The sequence below is a fragment of the Dermochelys coriacea genome, chromosome 1, assembly GCF_009764565.3.
Source record: "Dermochelys coriacea isolate rDerCor1 chromosome 1, rDerCor1.pri.v4, whole genome shotgun sequence".
In the NCBI taxonomy this organism is placed as follows: Eukaryota; Metazoa; Chordata; order Testudines; family Dermochelyidae; genus Dermochelys; species Dermochelys coriacea.
The window spans coordinates 280,161,252-280,187,192 of NC_050068.2; the positions used below are offsets into that span (position 1 = coordinate 280,161,252).

The 25,941-nt window shown below is 41.1% G+C and overlaps 1 protein-coding gene across 9 annotated transcripts in view; it reads right to left on the reverse strand.

The window, feature by feature from the left end:
- The window catches only part of PTPRQ (protein tyrosine phosphatase receptor type Q), a 200,190-nt gene that overhangs the window by 125,223 nt on the left and 49,026 nt on the right, over positions 1–25,941 (reverse strand). For all 9 annotated transcript variants that reach the window (XR_006274423.1, XM_043492806.1, XM_043492801.1 and 6 more), the window contains 7 exons: positions 25,550–25,661; positions 24,558–24,784; positions 14,369–14,438; positions 13,265–13,464; positions 11,245–11,494; positions 7,275–7,403; positions 1,550–1,696 (listed from right to left, as the gene is read on the reverse strand). Coding sequence is in view for 8 of the 9 variants with exons in the window: in XM_043492806.1 (XP_043348741.1) it covers positions 1,550–1,696; positions 7,275–7,403; positions 11,245–11,494; positions 13,265–13,464; positions 14,369–14,438; positions 24,558–24,784; positions 25,550–25,661 (1,135 nt within the window). In the remaining variant the exon portion in view is untranslated. The remainder of the gene's footprint in view (positions 1–1,549; positions 1,697–7,274; positions 7,404–11,244; positions 11,495–13,264; positions 13,465–14,368; positions 14,439–24,557; positions 24,785–25,549; positions 25,662–25,941) is intronic.

Here is a 25,941-nt window from a genome sequence, read left to right on the forward strand (position 1 = left end):
ATAAACCCCACCCTATACCGGAAACCTACTGACCGCTATTCCTACCAACATGCCTCCAGCTTCCACCCAGATCACACCACACGATCCATTGTCTACAGCCAAGCTCTACGATACAACCACATTTGCTCCAACCCCTCAGACAGAGACAAACACCTACAAGATCTCTATCAAGCATTCTTACAACTACAATACCCACCTGCTGAAGTGAAGAAACAGATTGTCAGAGCCAGAAGAGTACCCAGAAGTCACCTACTACAGGACAGGCCCAACAAAGAAAATAACAGATGTCACTAGCCATCACGTTCAGCCCCCAACTAAAACCTCTCCAACGCATCAAGGATCTACAACTTATCCTGAAGGACAACCCATGACATCTCACAGATCCTGGGAGACAGGCCAGACCTTGCTTACAGACTACCCCTCAACCTGAAGCAAATACTCACCAGCAACCACATACCACACAACAGAACCATTAACCTAGGAACCTATCCTTGCAACAAAGCCCGTTGCCAACTCTGTCCACATATCTATTCAGGGACACCATCATAGGGCCTAATCACATCAGCCACACTACCAGAGGCTCGTTCACCTGCGCATCTACCAATGTGATATATGCCATCATGTGCCAGCAATGCCCCTCTGCCATGTACATTGGTCAAACTGGACAGTCTCTACATAAAAGAATAAATGGACACAAATCAGACGTCAAGAATTATAACATTCAAAAACCAGTTGGAGAACACTTCAATCTCTCTGGTCACTCGATTACAGGCCTAAAAGTAGCAATTCTTCAACAAAAAAACTTCAAAAACAGACTCCAGTGAGAGACTGCTGAATTGGAATTAATTTGCAAACTGGATACAATTAACTTAGGCTTGAATAGAGATTGGGAGTGGATGGGTCATTACACAAAGTAAAACTATTTCCCCCATGTTTATTCCAACCCCTCCCCCCCCCCGCACTGTTCCTCAGACATTCTTGTCAACTGCTGGAAATGGCCCACCTTGATTATCACTACAAAAGGTTTTCTCCTCCCCCCCCCGCCCCGGCTCTCCTGCTGGTAATAGCTCACCTTAAGTGATCACTCTCTTTACAGTGTGTACGGTAACACCCATTGTTTCATGTTCTCTGTGTATATAAATCTCCCCACTGTATTTTCCACTGAATGCATCCGATGAAGTGAGCTGTAGCTCACGAAAGCTTATGCTCAAATAAATTTGTTAGTCTCTAAGGTGCCACAAGTACTCCTTTTCCGAATACAGACTAACACAGCTGCTACTCTGAAACCGGAACTCAAATAATTGTGGTCATAGTGTGTTTTTAATATTTTCTGTGTTTGCTAAACATACAAAACTTTCCTAGGTATTCCCTTTCTTTGATTTGTGATTTCTTGCTTATAATACACTATCCTGAAGAGGGAGTGAACTAGAAATACATCTATTTTTCATACACAATTTACACAAATGGCTTTGAAGGGAGAATTAAAACCAGTCATCATATGTAGCAGGACAATTAGCTTTTTCGATTTTATTTCTATAACCCTACCTACCTTCTGGAGGAGTAAAAACTGTTAAATTAGATTTAGGGCCCATTCCGGCACTTGTCTCAGCACTAACAAACACATCATAGGTTGTAAATGGTGTTAGATTATTAAATGTGAACTTGAGATCTTTTGTGCTGTTATCTAGAATATAACCTAGAGTGAAATGTGAAAACAGTTTCAGTTTAATAAAAACAGTATTGAACATTTCTTCATTTTGAATACAGTTATTTTCCATGACAATGAAAGACAAAAGACAAAACAATAATGAAGTTATTCACAATAATGAAATTACTATCAGTTTATGATAACTATGACTTATTACAAGTAGTATTGCATGCCCCTGGTAAAATACTAAAATATCATTGCAATACGAGCAGACCCTCTCAACCAGTCTGAATGGAAAATTTCTTACCTTTTAATTTCTCGTCTATAATTAATTCTATAAATTCTATCATTTAATTTCTCTTCTCTCCAACAATCTTCACTGGGGGGCTCTAAAAATTGGTCTTAAAATTATAAGTATGTCAAATTAATTATCTCCTAATATAACTATATACACTACTGTAGCGAGGGGTTGTGGCCTCCCTCAGAGACTGAAGAAGAAGGGAAGAAGGCAAAAACCACCCTCTGGTGGGCAGAGCAAGGCAAGCTATGTCCCCCGCTGGAAGCAGAGGGGTGGGACTGGAAGTTTAAAGGACAGGCCATGGAGCTTAGTTGTCCGAGAGCTGGAGAAGGAAGCAGACATTTCTCCGCCACAATAGAGCTCTACAGCACCGAGGACACAAAGGAGGTGTTTGGGACAACAGACTGACCAGTACTGGAAGAGCTACTGGGACAGCCGCTGGCCGTGTACCCCGAGAGGGAGAAACCCCAGGAGATGGAGGTATACCCAGGAGGGGTAGTAGTAAGTAGCCCAGGGACACCAGAAATTAGTCCAGTTGTGTTGCCAGAAGCCAGGTCAGCGTGTTTCAGTGGGATCCCCACTGACCCAGTGGTGGAGTCCTCCACCACTGTCAGGGCCCTGGGCTGGAACCTGATGAAGTAGGGTGGGCCCAGGTCCCCCTACTCCCTGCTGCCGACCCCACCTCTGGGTTGGCAGCCTGCCCACCTTAGGCCAAACAGCCTGTGTTTGCTTGCTGTCTGCCCTAGCCAGGATTCTTTGGGCTATTGACCACTTACAGCTCTGACCTGCCCCGAGGGCCAGAGCCCCTTTGACCACTTATTGCTCTGCTCTGCCCAGAGGGCTAGAGCCCTGAGACTGCTAATTCCCTATTGAGCTTTGCATTTATAGGCACACTATAGCGAGGGGGTGTGGCCTCCCTCCAAGACTGATGGGAGGGATGGCCATGAACCCCTACAACCACCCATGACTAAGTTAAAAAATCATCAAAAATATAAAGCCAGGTTCACATTATAGATATGTGTGGAGTGGTGGAGAAAATAATCACAGGAAGGATATTTATAGGTAAGAAATTTTCTATTCTGCCTCATCATCTCTCCAAATAGCCTCATTGTGGAGCAATAAAAGAACACTGAAGGAAGAATATATTCAAATCTTTCTATAACAGCTGATTCTTCTATAAGGGTAATAAACTTTAAAGAAAACTTGACTGATTATATAGGTATCACAGACTGGAGAACCCTTTCTTCAAGTCAAGTACAGCTCACACAGACCTCTCTTTTCTTCTGGACTGTTAAGAATTTGGAATATTACGCTAAGAATGGCTCTAGGTTTGGAACTGGTTCTATGGATCCCAGCTTCTTGTTACACAAATAACAATGATAAATATCAAAAAGTTCAAATGGGAAAACCATTTCTAAGGGGCACTTTTGGAGCTGTCTGATTCTCTCATAACAGATGCTGAGAGCTCTCCATTTTCTAGTGAGAAATTGTGGTTCAAATTCAAGAAAAATAAGATAAAGTGCTTCAGTGCTGCTTTTCTGGGAGGTGACAGAATGCAAGTTTCCTTTCCAGAAGACAATTTGTGTCGCTGAGATAGGAAGCTATAGATTTGAGAGATCTTGGAAGCAGCCAGTCTTTTCATTTGTGCCCTGTTGCCACAGGCAGAAATTCTCAGCAGACACTGAAGGAACTATCATTTAGATCCCTCTTCCTTCCCAAACTGCTTGAACTGCTCTAGTCTTTCTACAGAGATGACAATCCCATAGTGAGGACCAGTTGAGAGTAAGAACATAAGAAAAGAAGAACCACCATACTGAGTCAGACCAAAGGTCCATCTAGCCCAGTATCCTATCTTCTGACTGTGGCCAATGCCAGCTGCCCCAGAGGGAATGAATACAACAAGTAATCACCAAGTGATTCATCCTGTCGCCCATTCCCGGTTCCTGCAAACAGACTAGGGACATCATCCCTGCCCATCCTGGCTAATAGCCACTGATGGACCTATCCTCCATCAATTTATCTATTTCTTTTTTGAATCCTGTTATAGTCTTGGCCTTCACAACATCCTCTGGCAAGGAGTTCCATAGTTTGATTGTGCATTGTGTGAAAAAATACTTCCTTTTGTTTCTTTTAAACCTTCTGCCTATTAATTTCATTTAGTGACCCCTAGTTCTTGCATTGTGAGAAGGAGTAAATAAAATTTCCTTATTTACTTTCTCCACACAGGTCATGATTTTATAGACCTCTTGCTTATCCCCTTAGTCGTCTTTTTTCCAAGCTGAAAAGTCCCAGTCTTATTAATCTCTCCTCATATGGCAGCCGTTCCATACCCCTAATAATTTTTGTTGCCCTTTTCTGAACCTTTTCCAATTCTAATATAATGATGATACAGAATGCCTCATTTTAAAAGGCAATAATCCAATTCCCTGGTGTTACTGAAGAGTTTCCTTCTAAAATAAAGATAAAATAATATAATTTCTTAAATAATGTACGTTTGTGCAATATGTATTCAGGTGTCTTACTTGATTTCCCCACTCACTACAACTATAGATACTAGACCATATTTAAAATGGTTCATTAAACCACCAAACTTCAGCATTATCACTATCTACCCAGCTCTGTTAATTCTAATTGCCTTTAATATCAAAGTCCAGAATGATATTGAGGACACATGACAGCTGTAGATGGAAAAGGATTACACAATACAAAATACTTTGAATGTCATGCTTATATAACCATAATTCCTTTCATTCCAACTTGTGTAATACTATTGATGCCCTGATTAAGAATATATTACATGTGAGGAAAATGGGTCTTAGTTATCAGGACAATGAGAATTGGTTTCCAATACTTTTGTAGTAGGTAGGCATTTTGCAATCAAGCAACTTCATCAAATGTTATTGGAAAGCATTTGGCATGAAAACCATCACGACTGACATTAAGATGTTGACTAGTACAATATATCTTTTTAGACCGAGGGCTAGATCTTCACTTTATGATTTGCGCAGCGTAAGGCACATGTTAGTGTGCTACCCCTAGAGCTGCTCAGGAGAGAGATTGTAGCTAGCTAGGGTGACCTGATGTCACAATTTTATAGGGACAGTCCCAATATTTGGGGCTTTTTCTTATATAGGTGCCTATTACCTCCTTGCCCCCATCCCATCATGAGCAGGCAGCTCTGTGACTGAGTACTGGGAATCAGCACCTGAACCAGTAGCACTCTGGTCATTGTTTAACCAGTTAGGTCCCTGGGGAGGGCCTGATCAAGGAGAGAAGTTCCTGATTACCAGATCAGTTTGGGGCTGCGTAACTAAACGAGCTAATTAGCACATTAACAGGGAGAATGAATAAAAGAGCACAGAAAGAAAGAAAGGGGATGGAAGCAGGCTAGTAGACTGACAAAAGGGAGTTCTCTGGGAGGAGAAACCTCTTCACCCCCAACCCGCCCGTGCTTTGGAGAAGGGGTAATAAAGCTAGATAATGTAAATGGTATGAGTGCACTAGTACCTAAAAGGTGGTGGAGTGAAATACTATAAATAAACTGCCTGGTCGTATCTACAGAAAGTAAGGCTTCTGAGTAGTCTGTGTAAAGCAAAGAGGATGGGAGCAGTGGCACTCAGTCACAAACAGCTACTCTGCTGTGGTTGCTGCCTCACCCTCTCTGCCCTATAACTGAGGTCTAATTTGAAGCATGTTCTGAAGATGCTGTGTGGGTTTGATCAAGTGGCAGTTCTGGAGATAGGAAGAAATTTTTTTTCCCTGGGGCTAGAATTGACAAGGTGCCTGGTGCTTTTTTTCCCTCCATCGCCAGTATCCTGGAGGCACAGTTTTAGGTTAATATGGAGTAAAGACAGGATTTAAACATGCAAGTTTAATAAGTGGAGTTTGTAGTTTTGCAGCTTGAGACAAGTAGCCAACGTGAGTAAGAGGCTCCAGGGAGCCAGGTCCTAGAAGTACATGTGAGTTAGAGACCTGGAAGGTGGCTTCTGGACCTTATTATTCTTGAGGAAGAAAGGCAGACCTTATTTCTTTGCAGATTTCATGTGCACCCTCATTCCCCCTAATAAGTTGGAGGACAAGAGGGATCAGAGGAGGGCTAAATACTAGAGATTAGCCGGGAAACAAACCCTAAACATTGGTTATGGAGCATCGAGGATATTTACCACTATCCTGAACCCAAATAAATGACTGGTATTTTTCAGTGAGGGTGGGGGGCCCCAATCACTTCATCTCACAACCCATTCAAGTTAATAGTTTTAGCCTTATCCATTAAAATCCATTCCTTTGTCTGTGTTTTGTTCTCCTCCACGTCCTGATTTAATTGACAGTGTAATATACTGCCTCTCTAAAAGAGTGAAATAGATAAGATTGTGTCTCTTCCTGTTTTCAGGTGTACCTAGTATCCATTGCTATATATACTGATAATGAGCATTATGATGGAGTGTCCTTCCCACACAAGGCAGATCAGGTTGTTAGGACAATTAGCCCGATAGGCTGCACCAGTGTGGGAGAACCAGGGACAGAAGGGCTAACTGTTGATGAAGCAGAGCTGGGAAGAGGCAGGCTGAGCTTGTGTAAAGCCAGAAAGCTGAGAACACCGGGGACTGAAGAGGAAGTAGGCTGCAGTCACTTCCTGGGAGAAGTAAAAGGGTGTTTGAGGCTATAGAGCCTGGCAAGAAGTCAAAGAGGGAAGTAGCCTACAGCTACTCCCTGAGAGGAGGGAGTTTAGACTGATAAACCCAGGGGACAGGCAGAGGATAGATCAGGGGAAATAGCACTACGGCTTGGGGAAATAGCACTAGGGTCTAGAAGCAAACAGCTCATAGTTGCTAGACATAGAGCCCTTGGATTGGAGCCTAGAGCAGTGGGTGGGCCTAGGTTCCCCCACCAGCTGCTGGGAAAGTGGCACAGTGCCTGGCGCTGGACAGTAAGACTGTCTGGAGCAGCATGAGGATAGCTGATCCAGCAGGACTTTGGTACCTTGGAAGAGGAGGACTGTACAAAGACCTGGCTGGAGGCTGAGTCATGAAGAGGGAGCACTGTGAGTCCTGGCAACCAAGGAGGGGCCACGGTGTGAGGAAAGGGGTGTCAGACTGGATGAGAGCTGATTCGCCAGACACAGCCATGAGGAGGCACCCTAACAATGAGTGAACCCCATGACACGCATCCTTTTCACTGAGAAGCTATCAGAGAATTACCACCAAGCCTAATTTCATAAAAGGAAAGATTTGTTTTCAACTATCCATTTTTAGAATGCTAGCGATGTAGTTACTGAAAGAAAATTATCCTAACAATGATAGAGAAAACCTAAGTTTGATTCAGACTTACCAGATGGTCCATATAACTCAACTCTGTAACTAAACTTTCCTGTTACTACGGTTGGTGGTTCCCAAGACACTGAGAAGGACTTTCCAGTAATGTTGCCTTTGGCAAAATTCTGGGGTGGATCTTCTGGAACTAAAACAACATTGGAAAAAAATGTATACACATATAATTCATATTAGGGTTTCCCAGAAACATCATTTAATTCATATTATTCATATTACATATAAAATAAGATCAGAAAAAGACATTAAAAACATCATGTAAATTGGAAAAGTAGGATTTATATTAATACGAAATTTTCTTTCTTTCTGATTTTAATGTACTTCCTTTTAATTAAAAAGGGACGGGGGGGGGGAGGTAGTAACTTATCTTGCAAGAAAACTACAAAAGTGCAGCTGAACCTGAAAAGGGAGAAGTACCAGAGACTCTGTCAAGTCTAACAGTAATTTCGCAATTGCTATTGATTTTACATTGAAAGGCACTCAGATTCTACGGTGATGGGGAGCAGTATAAAACTTAGATGACTAGTTTGATCAACAGGTATGCAGTCTCTCTCTCTTATATTCTAAGTCTTCTAAAACTAATTTGATAACTTTCAATACTGCCCAAAGCTCCAATCCTGCAAACACCAGCGCGTGAACAACTTTATTCATCTGAGCAGTCCTATTGCTTTTAATGGGACTACTCTTCTAAGTAAAGTTATTAACATTGCTCAAGGGATTGCAGGATCAGGCCCTTCGCCTTTCTAAAGCAAAGCTTGCTGCACTCTGACAGATTTGTGAATACACTCAGGAGGCATGGACTGAGTCAATCAAATTCATTTTACTTGGATGCTAATCAGTTTGAATCCAATCAGGCCAAGATATTTTTGTAAAAAGGGAGCCTAAAATTAAGCTTTTAAATCCATATTTAGGCACATAAATCAGAACCCTGATTTCCAAAAATGCTGAGTTCAACAGCAGCTGCTGGGTGCATAACACTTTTGAAAATCAGGCCACTGATCTAGGTGCCTTTATTTAGATTGAAGAGTCTAACTGGAGACACCCAGGTTTTAAAATCTTGGCCTAGACCCCTAGTAGAATAACCTGAATTTTCCATGAAAATGTAGCCTTTGTTTTTTATAAAAACATCAAGAGAAACTAAAGCTGAATTTACCCAAATCAAGCTTTAAAACAAATAAAAACTACAGCTTTGACTATTTGTGTATTTTCCACTTAGCCTTCTTACAAAATTCAGTTATAATAGACAACAGTTTTAGCTCAGTCCTCTGAAAAATAACACGTAAATTTTCTCAAGTAAGGGTTACTCTTAAAAGGTAATATGTAGATTTTTTTAAAAAAAAATGTGAAAATATGAAAATGAAAACATCTAAAATTACTTAAAACATGTACTGCCATAACAATACCCAGCCATTTTGCTGTTTGTGCACAGCTCAGCAAACACCTCCATTTTTTGGATCAAATCTTAGGTAAAAATGTTATCATTCAAAGTGATGTCAATCATAGAAACAAAAAATCAACTCTCTCCTATCGAGCTAGTTGTGAAAATAACAACAGCTGCCAATGAAAGAAAAGAGAGCTCCTGTCAATCCTGAGGAATTTCTTAGGTGCTACTCAGTGAAGATAACCAAGAACGATAAAGTAATCCTGCCAACTCAAATGGTATCAGCTACACTCACACATTATTCTTAAATGTCAGGGTTTACAAGTAATCAAGAGAAGCTGCAATTCTTTTCCAGGGCCAAATCCTGTCACATAACTCACAGAAGTAATATTAATTAATTATTTGATTCCACTTGATCCTATCCCCAGTGACGAAATATGCAAGTGCTGGATTTTGCACAAGACATATGGTAATAATTTTAAATATAATGCAGTCATGTCCAAAAATTTTAAACCCATAAATGAGTAGCAAAAAAAAAAAGTACTTGGATTCTCAAATAGCATTTTAAGCAAGAAGAGCCCTGTCACTGGGAAGGATGGGGAAGGGGTTCAGCAGAGCTGGGATGATTCAACTAGGAAGGGTCTTGGATGGTTTCAGCAGCTGGGAATGGGTCCAAGGCAGGGCACTTGTCATTAAGAGTCATGTGGTCACCTTTGCCTCTGTGGCCACAGGAGGTCCTGTGGCAACAAATTAATGTAGTTTCACGGTGCATGTCGGGGTGCGGGAGATAGTAAGGGGGAGCAGCATTTAGAAGGCACATGCAGGGATGACAGAGAGAGGGGAGTGCAGAGCCAGAGGATTCACAGCACTCCAGCCTGCTGCATGGCACAGGAAGCTACTTAGGCTGCAGATTCCTCACCCTCAAACCACACTTCTCCCCAGGGCCTACCTCCAACTACTCAGCATTTGATCCTAAAAGACAGCAGGAGAATTTGGCAGTGGACAGGTAGTTTGGGTGGCATTATATGTTAAGGTGGCAGGGTCAAGACACTGGAGGTGGGGATTTCAGTAGTTTGGGGGAGGTGCCGTTAGATTGCTTGATGCTGGGGAATGTGAAAAAGTTCTGGCAACTTGAAGGGTAAGCATGAGTCAGTTGTGGGATGTGGGAAGGTTTCAATGTCTAGATGAGAGGGCAGGGCTCTTTGCAATCAATGAAAGCAGCACTCCTAAACCAAAATCCCGTGCATAAAAAAAACCCAACTGTATATCCAGGCACTTGCATGTATAAACATTGTTTTTTAATACCCAGATTGAAGCTATATTATTGGATTTGCTCTATAATCTGCATAGTTCAATACAAGATTTAGCTTTCTAGTATTTAGAAAAATTTAAAATGTTTGTAAAAATTTCTATTAAAGCTAAATCAAACATCAGAAAAGAAAAACCATGAGGAAAAAAGTTCATTTATCTATAATGTCCCCAGGAAAAACCCACAATTGGCATTCACTTCAGCCTGGAAACAAAATCCTGGCATTCCTTACACATGCATGTAAGGTCCCACAGCAGCATTTTTGGATGCATAGGAGAGTAAATCCAACAGAGACCCTATGTCCTAAGAAGCCTCAACTTGTGTGCCAGACTGGGCCCCTGAAGCTCAATGAGGATTAAGTGATTTGGGCTGGCCCTAGGTGCGGTCAGTGGACCTGTGCATATCAGAGATTCACTAGGCCAAACTCTGTTTAGGGGAGCGGAATGCCATCTACTAGTTCCTCCTCCAGACCTTACAGTAACAGCTTCAACCAAGTTCACAGACATCCTGGATTAGCTGGGAGTGAGGATTCTATCCTTCCACCCCGATATTCTTTTGCAGAGCAAAGCCCTTTTACTTGAGCTTTGCTCCATTCCCAAGGATTTTCCTACGGCCAATACACCTGTCTGGCACATGAACAGTTTGAAAACCTCAGAGAAAAAGTTGGACGAAAGCCTTGAATCAGACTGGGAATTACACAGAACTTTATCTATCCCAGCCAGAACTATATATTTAGGGGTTTTTTTTATCTTTAACAAAACCATTCAAATATGCAATATTAGGAAAGAGTCAGACCTCTTCTCATCTGCAAATTAGTTTGAATTCTGACATAGGAAAGAAGAGCCCAGAATTACCAAACAGTGCTAGATAAACAGTGTTTAGGCAATCCTGGTTTCCCCCTGACCCCCTGCTGACAGGTCACTTGCAATGTACTGAAAGTTCTGGGGTTCAATGGCTTGCTCTATGACTGCCTTTCAAGCTGCGGATCCTGATAGGGGAACATTGGGAAAGGTGTTTCTCTCACTTTTCACACATAGCTGTAGGGAAATATGATTGACTGGCTGCGGGAAGTTGATTGACTGGCTGCATACCAGGATATATAAAACAAAGAATGTATGTATTGAAACACAGTCTGAGATCTAGCAGGACAGAATCACAGTCTAAAGCATCCTGTAATATAACCTGAAATCCCTTTGTTTTATATTTTAAAATAAATCTCAGAATTTTAAAAATTGATTTTTCTCTGTAGTTAGAGGTTTTTTCTCGGAAAGCAATACATACCTGCTTCTGGTGTCCTGACAATTGTGCTGTCAATATAACCTGCTTCAGTGGTAACTGCAGAGACTTCAAAAAGATAAGTGGTGTATGGTCTAAGACGAGTCACAACAAAACTAATAGGTTCATTCCAAACAGAGCTCATTTGACTAGGTGCTACTGTACTTGGTGTAAACATAGCCCGTGAAGGAAATGTAGATTTGCCAAAAGTAGTTGAAGGGGTGGTAGTACTCCACAAAAATGATTCACTGTTTTCCTAGAAAGATAAAATATGAACCATGAAAAGCTAAACCTATTACTTCACCATTTTGCCTCAATCACTGTTGAACTATAGGTCTTTGCAATATCATACCTCTTTATATAGCTATAAAATGTGGATTTTTTAAAATATTACAAGTAGGATAAAAGTTACCTACAAACCCTAAGGCCAAAAATCAACGAAAGCCTTCGGCTTGCATTCAAGAGAAGAACTGAGCTCAAAAAGGCTGGTAACTAGAGAAATATCAAATAATTTGATTCTCACAACACCAAAATAGTAATCTGAAAAAGCTGATAAAAATAAACTGAATTTTAAAACTGTCATGCCAGATCAACAATGGTAAATGTGTAGTCACAAAAATTACAAACACTGCATCTTTAAAACAAAATAGTTGAAAATGAGTATTTCTTTCACTTGTCACCACATAAATGCAGGTTGTTATCTTCCACCTGATGGCATCATTAACAGCATAGGGGATGCAGCTCATTCCACTCCTTCAGCCCTGATTCTACATCACAAATTAACAAATACTAAGAGTATCAAATATGGCTGAATAGAACCAAAACTCTGGTGTTGATGAAACATTGCCAGATTTGGTTTCCAATATTCAACCATTCTGTTCCATGAGTCTCCCAGTAATTGGCACAAATTAGTAATGTTTTACTACACTCTAAATCCAAATAGAGCTGATCTGGCTAGAAAAGGTTGAACCTGATCAGCAGCTATAAAAGAGAATGCCAAGAAAAACCTAGATGCTGCAATAAATGGTGCTAATAATTTAGTAGGTGGCACTCTTCCTTCTGAATTGGTATCAAACTAACTCATTTTGATATTAGGAGGCTCTGCAATGCTGGAAATCCTCATTCAGATAAAGTATGAAACAAAGGTCCTGACAACTTAGAGTCATTATAAATGGCACTTCTCACAAGACCATGGTATTATTCCAGTATCCTAGGTCCATTCCAACTCAGGCCATATGGAGTCCTTGAAGTCACAGGGATTCTACTCAGATTAGAGTTCTATTGGAAAATGGAATTTCTGACCCACACGAAATTCCAAAATTTAGATGTTTTCATTCCAAATCAAAACAAAAAGTTTGAAACTCTGTGTAATGGAAAATCCAAAAAATTTCAATTTGGAAATTTTAAAACATTTCAATAATGTCAAAAAATTCATTTTGACTTTATCATTTCATTTCAACTTATATTTGTATGTTTCAGTAATGATGAATCATTATATATATTATACTGACACATTATATATTACTGAAACATACATTCATAAGTTGAAATGAAATAAATATTGAAATTGTTTAGATTCTCATTTTGTTTAGATAATGTTTAACAGTTTAATTTTGACTTTATTATTATTATTATATATATGTTGAGATTAAATGAAATAAAGTCAAAACTAAACTTTTAAACATTATCTAAAAAAAATGAGAATCTAAACAATTTCAATATACTTGTATCAAAGATTTCATCAGAATCAACAAGTTTCTGTTGACCATTTTAATTTTGACTAAACTGCATTTTTCACTGGAAAACTGTTCTGTCAGAAAAATTTTGACCAGCTCTAGCTCAGACATAAAGATCTGTCTGTACCCAGTGCATCCGTTTGTAGGACCTATAACCAAATTATAAAATTAGAAATGGACCCGAACCATATCCCACAGGCCCCCAGATTTTGGGGGTATTCAAAATGCAAATGTGGAACCACATTTCATCCCTTGAGTCCATCTCTAATTAAATTGTTTTTAGCACTTACATTACATTCTGGTAGCCTCCCAGATAGAATGTCCTCCACTTTAACAGAAACATCTTTCACTACAATTCCACTTCTTGCATGTTTCACACTAATCTTGAAACTGGTTATTTTTCCATTTGGTTGCTGAGGCAGAAACCAGATCAGATTTACAGCTGAATAATTTAAGGCCTCAACTGTGAGATTCACCACTTTACCTGGAGCTAAGAAACAAAACAAAACCAGTAATGCATACAATGTATATATTTCAGAATTAACATTTCTAATCTGAAATGACTTTCACAATTCAATTAATCCTTCTTTATTCCTCTTTCTTTCTGATACCTGTTATGGCTGCTTTCTCTATTTCTGGTTTCCAGGTGTTAAAATCATTCAGCACCACAGTATCAGAGGCAATTTTCAAATTTTAAAAGTTGTATTTCTCTCTCCAAGTATGGTGAGTGGTTATTTTCCTTTTTAAAATATAAATTTATACTAATGCTCTCATAAAAAACACTTTTGTCATTGTCTATTAAGGAAGGATAGTCCCTATTAGCAAAATATTGAATATATTTCCTCTGTCCCTCTAGGGGTACATCTAGATAAAAGAGTTGGGCTTGCGGGGCTTGCCTATGATGCTAAAAAGAGCTGTGTACATGTTGCAGCTTGGTCTGGAGCTCAGACTCTGAGACCCACCCCTTCCCTAGGTTTCCGAGCCTGAGCTCCAGACCAAACCACTATGTTTAGCTCACGAAAGCTTATGCTCAAATAAATTGGTTCATCTCTAAGGTGCCACAAGTACTCCTTTTCTTTTTGCGAATAGTTGGTGGGTTTATTTAGTATGTGATCAGCGATCCCTGCCTTGATTTCCTCCAACCCATCTGCACAGGGACATGTGTGGAGCCCTGCAGAGCTGGGATTCACAGCACATAATGAATGGGGACCACACACACCAGGGCACCCTAAATCCTGCCTCTGCCATGCGTGGCAAAATGGCACCATGTATGCGAGGCCCTTTGTAGCCACAATGAAAGGATTAGGATTTGCTCCTAAATGTATCAGAATTTTTGATACTATTTCTTTAAAAGAAAAGAATAAATTGGGTAATGGAAGCTTTACTGAAATTACCACTTTCTGCAGTTTGAAAGAGAAAAGGATCACTAAATACTCCAATGCCAGCACTGTTCTCAGCAGCAACCTATAAGAAATCGAAACAGTCACATTAGAGAGTTCAAGTAATATATAGTGCCAGTAGCCATGCATATATATGGTATAAGCTGTACATGTTGAATGACAATTATAAAAATTAATTTTCTTTTTTTCAGCAGGAATTGTTTAATTTACACTGAACTTTTAATGGATAAATATTAAATACAACAATTCTCAACCACTCAAAAAAGGATCTTCAACGTTCATGTACATTTTCTCTTTAGAAGCATATGGATCTCCCAGCAATGCTCATGCAACAGCAATGACTCACCATCTAAATGGCTGACAAGACTGCAACTTTATTCTAACAAATATGAAAAATCTCTAACCCAGGTGACAAAATTCCTGGCAGCAGTAAAAGGCGGCGGCTCAGTTTGCCCATACCACCTATTCCTGTTGGGGAACGACATCTGGTCTCCCCACAACAAAGCCCAAGCCAAAAGTTCAGACTTAACAGGTGTTAAGTGCCCTCAACTCATAGCCCTGGTCTATACTAGGCGTTGAGGTCGAATTTAGCAGCATTAAATTGATGTAACCCTGCACCCGTCCACATGACGAAGCCCTTTTTTTCAACTTAAAGAGCTCTTAAAATCGATTTCCTTACTCCACCCCCGACAAGGGGATTAGCGCTGAAATCGGTTTTGCTGGGTCAAATGTGGGGTACTGTGAACGCAATTAGATGGTATTGGCCTCCGGGAGCTATCCCAGAGTGCTCCATTGTGACTGCTCTGGACAGCACTCTCAACTCAGATGCACTGACTAGGTAGACAGGAAAAGGCCCGCAAACTTTTGAATTTCAATTTCCTGTTTGGCCAGTGTGGCAAGCTGCAGGTGACCATGCAGAGCTCATCAGCAGAGGTGACCATGATGGAGTCCCAGAATCACAAAAGAGCTCCAGCATGGACCAAATGGGAGGTACGGGATCTGATCGCTGTATGGGGAGAGGAATCCATGCCATCAGAACTACGTTCCAGTTTTCGAAATGCCAAAACATTTGTGAAAATCTCCCAGGGCATGAAGGACAGAGGCCATAACAGGGACCCGAAGCAGTGCTGTGTAAAACTTAAGGAGCTGAGGCAAGCCTACCAGAAAACCAGAGAGGCCAACGGCCGCTACAGGTCAGAGCCCCAAACATGCCACTTCTATGATGAGCTGCATGCCATTTTAGGTGGTTCAGCCACCACTACCCCAGCCATGTTGTTTGACTCCTTCAATGGAGATGGAGGCAACACGGAAGCTGGTTTTGGGGATGAGGAAGATGAGGAGGAGGAGGCTGTAGATAGCTCACAGCAAACAAGTAGAGAAACCAGTTTTCCCAACAGCCAGGAACTGTTTCTCACCCTGGACCTGGAGCCAATACCCCCCAAACCCACCCAAGGCTGCCTCCCGGACCCACCAGGTGGAGAAGGGACCTCTGGGGAGTGTACCTTTTAAAATACTATAAAAGGTTTAAAAGCCAGCATGTTTAATGATTAATTTGCCCTGGCATTCATGGCTCTCCTTTGCAAAAGGTTTCTGGGGAGGGCAGCCTTATTCCCTCCACCATGGTAGGACACTTTACTACTCCAGGCCAGTAGCACGTACTTGGGAATCATTGTAGAACAAAGCATTGCAGCATATGTTTGCTGGTGTTCAAACAACATCCGTTCTTTATCTCTCTGTATTATCCTCAGAAGAGTGATATCATTCATGGTCACCTGGTTGAAATAGGGTGCTTTTCTTAAGGGGACATTCAGAGGTGCCCGTTCCTGCTGGGCTGTTTGCCTATGGCTGAACAGAAATGTTCCCTGCTGTTAGCCACGCGGTGGGGGGAGGCAAAATGCGACCTTGTAACGAAAGCACATGTGCTATGTATGTAATGTTAACAGCAAGGTTTACTGTGAAAGAGTGTACCCATTGTTCTATAAAATGTGTCTTTTCAAATACCACTGCCCCTTTTTTTTCCCTCCAGCAGCTGCATGTGTTTCAAGGATCACAGGATCTTCTCCCTCCCAGAGGCTAGCGAAGATTAGAAGGCGAAAAAACCGCACATACGATGAAATGTTCTCTGAGCTCATGCTGTCCTCTCACACTGACAGAGCACAGACGAATGCATGGAGGCAGACAATGTCAGAGTGCAGGAAAGCACAAAATGACCGGGAGGAGAGGTGGCGGGCTGAAGAGAGTAAATGGCGAGCTGAAGAGAGGGCTGAAGCTGAATGGTGGTGGCAGCGTGATGAGAGGAGGCAGGATTCAATGCTGAGGCTGCTGGAGGTTCAAACTAATATGCTCCAGCATATGGTTGAGCTGCAGGAAAGGCAGCAGGAGCACAGACCGCTGCTACAGCCCCTGTGTAATCATCCGCCCTCCTCCCCAAGTTCCATAGCCTCCTCACCCAGATGCCCAAGAACTCGGTGGGGAGGGCCTCCGGCCACTCCACCCCAGAGGATTGCCCAAGTAACAGAAGGCTGGCATTCAATAAGTTTTAAACTTTTAAAGTGCTGTGTGGCCTTGTCCTTCCCTCCTCCACCACCCCTCCTGGGCTACCTTAGTAATTATCCCCCTATTTGTGTGATGAATTAATAAAGAATGCAAGAATGTGAGCAACATTGACTTTATTGCCTCTGCAAGTGGTGATCGAAGGGAGGTGGGGAGGGTGGTTAGCTTAAAGGGAAGTAGAGTGAACCAAGAGGCAGGGAGTTTCATCAAGGAGAAAAACAGAACTTTCACACCGTAGCCTGGCCAGTCATGAAACTGGTTTTCAAAGCTTCTCTGATGCGCACCGCACCCTCCTGTGCTCTTCTAACCACCCTGGTGTCTAGCTGTGCGTAACCAGCAGCCAGGCAATTTGCCTCAACCTCCCACACTGCCATAAACGTCTCCCCCTTACTCTCACAGATATTGTGGAGCGCACAGCAAGCAGTAATAACAGTGGGAATATTGGTTTCGCTGAGGTCTAACCGAGTCAGTAAACTGCGTCAGCGCACTTTTAAACATCCAAATGCACATTCTACCACCATTCTGCACTTGCTCAGCCTGTAGTTGAACAGCTCCTGACTACTCTCCAGGCTGCCTTTGTATGGCTTCATGAGCCATGGCATTAAGGGGTAGGCTGGGTCCCCAAGGATAACTAAAGGCATTTCAACATCCCCAACGGTTATTTTCTGGTCTGGGAAGAAAGTCCCTTCCTGCAGCTTTTGAAACAGACCAGAGTTCCTGAAGATGCGATTGTCATGTACCTTTCCCAGCCATCCTACGTTGATGTTGGTGAAACGTCCCTTGTGATCCATCAGTGCTTGCAGCACTATTGAAAAGTACCCCTTGCAGTTTATATACTCGCTGGCTTGGTGCTCCAGTGCCAAGATAGGGATATGGGTTCCATCTATGGCTCCACTACAGTTAGGGAATCCCATTGCAGCAAAGCCATCTACTATGACCTGCACATTTCCCAGGGTCACTACCCTTGATATCAGCAGATCTTTGATTGCGTTGGCTACTTGCATCACAGCAACCCCCACAGTAGATTTGCCCACTCCAACTTGATTCCCGACTGACCGGTAGTTGTCTGGCGTTGCAAGCTTCCACAGGGCTATTGCCACTCGCTTCTCAACTGTGAGAGCTGCTCTCATCTTGGTATTCTTGCACCTCAGGGCAGGGGAAAGCAAGTCACAAAGTTCCATGAAAGTGCCCTTACGCATGTGAAAGTTTCGCAGCCACTGGGAATCATCCCAGACCAGAAACACTATGTGGTCCCACCAGTCTGTGCTTGTTTCCTGGTCCCAGAATCAGCGTTCCACTGCATGAGCCTGCACCATTAGCACCATGATGCCCACATTGGCAGAGCACGTGCTTTGAGAGAAGTCTGTGTCCATGTCCTCATCGCTCTTGTCACTGCGATGACGTCGCCTACTCGCCCGGTTTCGCTTTGCCAGGTTCTGGTGCTGCATATACTGCTGGATAATGTGTGTGGTGTTTAATGTGCTCCTAATTGCCAAAGTGATCTGAGTGGGCTCCATGCTTGCCGCGGTATGGCGTCTGCACAGAAAAAAGGCGCGGAACAATTATCTGCTGTTGCCCTGACGGAGGGAGGGGTGACTGACAACATGGCTTACAGGGTTGGCTTACAGGGAATTAAAATCAACAAAGGGGGGGGCTTTGTGAGAAACTGAATGGCCGCCTCAAGGATAGAACTCAAACCCAGTTTGAATTCTATCCTTGAGGTTTTAGCAGGCCGTTGATTTCACAGAGGGAGGGAAAGAGGGAGGAGAAAATGAATACAAAACAAATCTGGTCTATTTCTTGTTTTGAGCCACTTCATCTATCTTTATACATCATGCTGGCAGCAGACTGTGCAGTACGACCGCTAGCCATTGTCACCTCCTGGGTGCTCGGCAGAAGACGGTGCAGTATGACTGCTGGCCATCATCTTCTGCTGGCTGCAGATTAAAAGACAGTGCACTGCCGGCAGGACTCAATCGCCATGAGACGAAACAAGGGAAATGACCTGGCTGAGTCACTCCCATGTTTGCCCAGGCACCCGGTTAAAAGAGCACCCAGGACTACGTCGACGACGGCTACCAGTCATACTGCACTGTCTGCTGCCAAAAGGCAATAAACTACTGCTATGTAGCAATGCAGTACCACGTCCACCAACACCCAGGAGACATATGGTGACGGTTAGCTGAGCGGGCTCCATGCTTGCCGTGGTACGGCGTCTGCACAGGTAACTCAAGAAAAAAGACGCAAAGCGATTGTCTGCCCTTGCTTTTACGGAGGGAGGGAGGGAACAGGGGCCTGACGATATGTACCCAGAACCACCCGCGACAATGTTTTAGCCCCATCAGGCACTGGGATTTCTATCCAGAATTCAAATGGGCGGTGGAGACTGCGGGAACTGAGGGATAGCTACCCACAGTGCAACGCTCCGGAAGTCGACGGTTGCCTCAGTACTGTGGACACAGTCCGCCGACTACATGCACTTAGAGCATTTGTGCGGGGACACACACACTCGACTGTATAAAAACGCTTTCTACAAAACCGACTTCTATAAATTCGACCTAATTTCGTAGTGTAGACATACCCATACTAAAGTAAATAGGAATTTAGGGCACTCACCACCACTTGGCACTTACCAAGCTCAGGCCCCATGAACGCTGATTCTACACAGGTTACCCCAGTAATACTACCTATCCTCACTTTGCAAGAGTTCTACTCCTCTCTTTAACTGAGCAGGGAGAAGAAAATCATCTTCTTCCCCCATTCCTTTTCCCACTCCTCAGTTTGAAAGGAAAGGGAGAAAAGCAGGCCCTCCCCCCAATTCCTCACTTCAGGAGGGTCAGGATAGCCCTCCCTGGTTGGTGAGAGCATGGCAGAGTGAGTGTCTGGGATATCTGAAAGGCAAAAGCATGGGGAGAAGTGAGAGTGATGCAGAGTATACATGCCTGACTGTGAGGGATGACAATATAGAAGGGTACCTCTCACTGGAGGTGTGGTGAATTGAGATCATGGCACAGTGTGGGGAATAAGCATCATATCTGACAGAGTGTCTTATGTATGAGACTTAAGTGGTGTACTGACTTTGTGTTGGTCCTCTACACAAGGGTCAGTTTCACATACAGAGAACAAGGAACAAAAGAGTTTGATACAAATAAAAACTTATTGCCTGGATTTAAGAGAATTAATGAATAGGGCAACTTAACATCTCCTAAAATCTTCACAGCAGTGATGAGAGTGGCAAACTGTGTGAAAGGAGAAATGGAGGTAGAGAGCACTCTGGTGAGGGTCAGAGCGTTTGTGTGTATGCATACGTAGTGACAATACTGCAGATTGCATCTCTCTGTGTGGCAGAGGACAATGCATCACAGTCTTTGTAAAAAGAAAAGGAGTACTTGTGGCACCTTAGAGACTAACAAATTTATTAGAGCATAAGCTTTCGGAAGCATCGGAATGCATCCGATGAAGTGAGCTGTAGCTCACGAAAGCTTATGCTCTAATAAATTTGTTAGTCTCTAAGTACTCCTTTTCTTTTTGTGAATACAGACTAACACGGCTGCTAGTCTGAAACCAGTCTTTGTAAAGGTGCTAAGAGGATGCCTGCGAGAGTGCCGGGGGTCAGAATCATAAAGTCTGTGGAAGAAGCATCCAGGATAGAGAGGAAAAAAATTCTATAGAAGTGTCATGACTTAACAGGCTTGTGAGGAATGTCACAAAAAGCTGAAAGAGCTTGGCAAAGCTATGACAAAGAAAGGGCAGAGAGTAAATGTGCAGTAGTGCACAGTGGAAAGGACCATTTGAACAGCTCCTATATATTGATGGGTTCTAGATTAACTGTAACAACTCAGGAAAATTATCTAGGCATCTTTGTGGATAGCTGAGCAGGTGGGCAGACAATAGGCTATATTAAGACTGGGAAAGAGAACAGTACTGAACATATAATGTTGTTATATAAATGGATGGTATGTACTCACCTTAAATACTGTGTTCAGTTTTGGTCACCTCATGTCAAAAAGGGTATAGCATAAATAAAAAGGGTCCAGGAAGGACACTAAATACAATTAGAGGCATGGAAAGACTTCCAAATGAGGAGAGAGTAAAAAGATTAGGACTTTTTAGTTTAGAGAGAAAACAACTAAGATGTTATGACAGAAGTATATAACATTTTGAATAGTAAAGAAGTCAGCTATGCACACCTCTATATTCTGTTTTATTATACAAGAAAAACGGAACATCCAATTAACTTGAAAGACAACAAATTAAAAACTGATGTGTACAAGTAAATGTATACACAATGCATAGTTAAGATGTAGAACTCATTTCCATAAGATATAGAAAAGAGCATCAAAGAATTAGACTCCTATGGGAAGCACATAGTTATCATCCCTAGTTAAACTAGTTAGGATGAACATTTATAAGGGATATTTATCCATCCTTATGCTTTGAGACATAAGATAATTACTAAGTTCCAGAAATAAACTTTCCTGTAGGCATATTATTCTCTAATTATCCATTATGATTGTTTTACACCGTCCAATATTGGCCATTGTCAGAACCAAGATACAACAACGATGGTTGCTCATATACCATGATAACTTACAAATAACTAGAGAAACACACCAATCTACCATTGGTCTGATTTGGTATAACAATTGTATGATCCTGTGCCTCCTAATTTATTTGTCCACTAGATATTAATTTGACTTCCATTGCCTAAAAAAGTTTTCTTTTACAGGTGTAAAAAAAAAGAAAAAGAAAAGAAAATTAAGACCCATCCTATTGAAAAAGAAAGGAAAACATAAATACAGCTACGTAACATAGCAGCAATTCCATTAAACTGTGCCCACACTGCAGTAACAAAGAGAAATTCAGTAAGGGGACAAAACCATGTACAAGGAAATCATAAAATAATTTACACACAGATGACTTGAAAACTTGCTCGTAAATGACATGACAGACCCTACAATGAACCAGATCACCTGAATCACACCATATCACTTAAGAGGAAGAGGGTGAGTAAAACATCTAGTTGGCCACATAAGTGAGAAAGTGGAAATTCCTCCACATGGCTGGCCCTTTAGTTTGTGAGGCTGCTAGTGGGTCAGTCATTCAGAAGACCCATCAGGAACCTGTCAAAGATCTAATGGCCTTTAGAAAGAGTGTGACCATCAACTAGTCACTGCCATTTTACCAGAGTATGGAAAAAGAGTCAGTCTTGTGGGCCCCACTACACAGTTGCAGTTGGAGACCCACAGCTCACTTTAATGAGTAACATACAAGTATAATGAATCAAATGCTGTTATCAGATGAACATCTAGGGAACTCACAATGTCAATGGGAACTGCCCACATGCATAAGAGGGCAAAATTTGACCCATAGAGTAGACCAGAGTTTCTCAACCCATGGGTCAGGACCCAAAATTGGGTCACTAGAATGTTTCAAAGGGTCGAGTAGCAGTTCCTGTGGCTCCTGTCCCACAGGGTTAGCTGGGTTCACTCTCTGCTCCAGGCACTGCAGCCTCTGGTCCCAGCACCACTCAGGTATAGCCCAGCCATCATGATGATGGGAGTACGGGTAGGCCAAATTTGAGTGAGTGGCACTGCAACCCCATGAGCCAGGTCACAACTCCAATCACACATATTTGGTCCCATCATGGGGGCAGGGCCAAACTTGAGCAGCACTGCCACCCCGGAGGTTGCAACGCTGGGAGCAAAAAGCCAAACCCAGCCAGCCCCACAGCACAGGAGCTGCAGGAGCCACCACTGTGGGGTGAGTACTGGGCAGGATCCAAGCCCCCTGCGGGGGGGGGAGGATCTGACCGAAACCACCCGAAGGTCTCCACCCCCAGACTATTTACTGGGTCACAACACGCCGTAAACATTTACAAATGGGTCCTGAGCCCAAAAAGATTGAAAACCACTGAAGTAGAAGATAGGACCATTAAAGCTCAGGGGGGGAGGAGAAAAAAATAGCATTTTGCAATTTTCATAGGAAAGATACATGTAGGAAGTAGGAAATGAAATGTGCAAGAATTTTAATAATTATAATGAATAGAACAGACTAAAATTATTACGCTATTTGGAATTTTATATTGAAACTCTACCTCTACCTACTCAACTTTGTCAGGGCAGTTTTCCCTGGTTAGGGCCTAAGCAAATGGTATATTCTCTAATAGCTAAACTTTTGCTTTACAGCTAAGGGAGAGAGTTAGAGATGAAAGAGTACACTTTTCTGTAACCACACATAGACTGACTTTTATCCATATGGTCATCAGTACTAAAATTCACAACAAGGAGCTTTCACACAATGCTAGGCATAATTAAATAAGCCATATTTCAATTTTTTACTGTATAATATGCAAGAACAAATTCTGAAAGGAAATTTGTACACTATGTTACTCACGACCTGAAATTATATGATTTTTATACAGCCCTTGGGCTGCATGAAATTGCAGCACATGGAGGCATACAAGTCTAACTTCTTATTCTCTCAAAAAAGCATCCTGCCCAGGTCCTCACAAAAATGAGCATTTTCCTCTTGCCACAATGTTGGCAAGGGAATTGTATATAATTTCTGGCTATTTCACCTCTAGTCATTCATTATTCAGACGTTACAGAAGATTTTTTGAAAATATATCAAAATCAAAAGAATGCCTGATCTCAATACACTCAGCCTGCTTATACCTATGGAAATGCATTTATTGATTATCAGCACAAATTCAGAAAGTAAGCACACAATTTTAACAGCAAGGAAATGGAAGAGTAATGAAATTAACTTCCATTTTGGAATACATCACAAAGTAAATCATTATGGCTGAAAGAAATTGGAGTAAAGTTTTCAAAAGAACCCAACAGACTTAGGAGCCCGAGTCTCAGTGAAATTCAGTGCCTAAGTCATTTTTGAAAATGGGACTTCTCTCTGTAAGAGAAATTTTGACAGAGCCATATTCCATCAGGTCAGTTTTGCCAGAATATTGTTTTGAAAGACAACCGGGAAAAAACAAAGTGCCAACAATGTCACATTACATTTTCAGAAGGAAGCTTTTCAATTTTTCATTTCAAAATATTTTATTTTGTATTATGTACATTTTATATTTATCATAATATAATTTTAAAGTAAAAATTGAAAGTATGTGTTTTGAGTTTTGTCAAAACAAAACATTTTCATCAACACAAAATTATTTTTTATTTTTTATTTTCCTCTGTGGAGAATTCAGAAGTTTTGGGGGTTGTTCTGATTCAGAACAAAGCCAGATTTTTAAACCTCAAAATCCTTACAAAACAGAATTTCTGTCCTCCACACAGCTCTTCTTCCAATTCACTTAGATACTTTTGAAAATTTGCCTCTGAGTTACTGTGCCACATAATATATGTCATGTCAAACAGGACATTAAAAGAAGAAATCACAGTTTAGTGCACTTTGAGATGAAAATTAATTTAATTAAAGAGAACTATTGTAGTAAATAAAAAGAACTGGGCAGTGTGTTTTACTACACAACTTAACAAGTAATTAGTAGGCTGGTTAGGAGAGTACTATATGTGCCTAAAATAGTTTCATATTATTTTACTTTAATCTCAGATATTGTACAAAACATCCAGAATTCAAAGTACAAAAGCTACGTGATTAATATTGTTACCTTAATTTCATAAGTTGTTCCAGGGTTAAGATTGGTGAGAAGAACTTCCAAACTATCTGGTTTTGTTGTTACTTGGGTATAAGCTGTTTGCATCCATGGGCAGACCTCCTTATATTTAACAATATAGGATATAATCCTCCCATTTGGATGTGGCGGTACATTCCAAGAGAGCAGAATTCCTGCAGATCCTACTTTTTCACCGGCAAGGAACACTGGGGGTCCTGGATCTGCAAAAAGAACATTCTAAATTATCAGATAATTCATATATCTTCACAGTTAATGCATACAAATAAACCATTTTTCAGCATAGACTTCTGAAGTACCTAAAGACTAATGTGCTTGTAAATATGAAGCTTTTTTCTCCCTAGAACATTGTTTCAAAAGCTGATTAAATGCTTTTTTGGAACACCAGGAACATTCTTTTATAAGAATGTAAAAAATGGAATGCTCAAAATCTTCACAGACAAAATAGAGTTTGATGCCAGATATTTTGCCAGTTTTAAGAGAGATTTTTATAGCTTGCTCAGTTTCAGGATTCTTCACCTAAAACTACATAGAAATCTGTGCCACTGTTTTAGAAAATGTGTTTGCTACTAGTATACTTTTTTAAAGAAATCATATTAAATGAAGATGTCTGTTTGTCTAGTTTGAAATGTGTAAAATACATAATATACAAATAAGAGCAAACACTTCCATAACTATCCGTTAGGATTAATAAAACTTTCAATCATAATCAGATTCTCCTTAAAAACAATTTTTAGAGGAACTTCAATTTTCTTCTAGACCATTCAGCAGATATATATGATGATGGTTTAAAGACAACAAATAACTGTCTAATATTTTCATGCAAAAATAGCACTACCAGGTTCAAACTCATTACTGACTGTAACCTATAAAGAAATAGTATACATATTTTAAGATGTAAATCAAGCAATTATTTACCAGGAATGTGCTAAATTTGATAAGTCATAATTAACTCATAATTAACTCACAGGTTACATTAGTTGTCACTGTTCTACTGACTGGTGAACTGTATGCTGAAGAAGAAACTGAAGAAACTGTCACATTATATGTTGTTCCAGGAGTAACGCTAGAAAAATCAGCCTAAAATATCAAATTAAGCCATATAAGTCTTTTGCCAAGATAAGTACAAACAGAAAATACAGTTTTAAACATGATATAAGGTGACATGACATAATACACATTACAGCAATAAAAACACTACATCACTTATGTTTGCTGCAATATAGCATTTTGTAATTGTATTTAAGTTACCCACTATAAGACTTGAATAACATACAATATTAAAAAACAACAAAACTAACAGTTAGATACAGCTGATTCTGTAAAAAAAAATTGTCTATCATAGGGTACCGTCACGGTA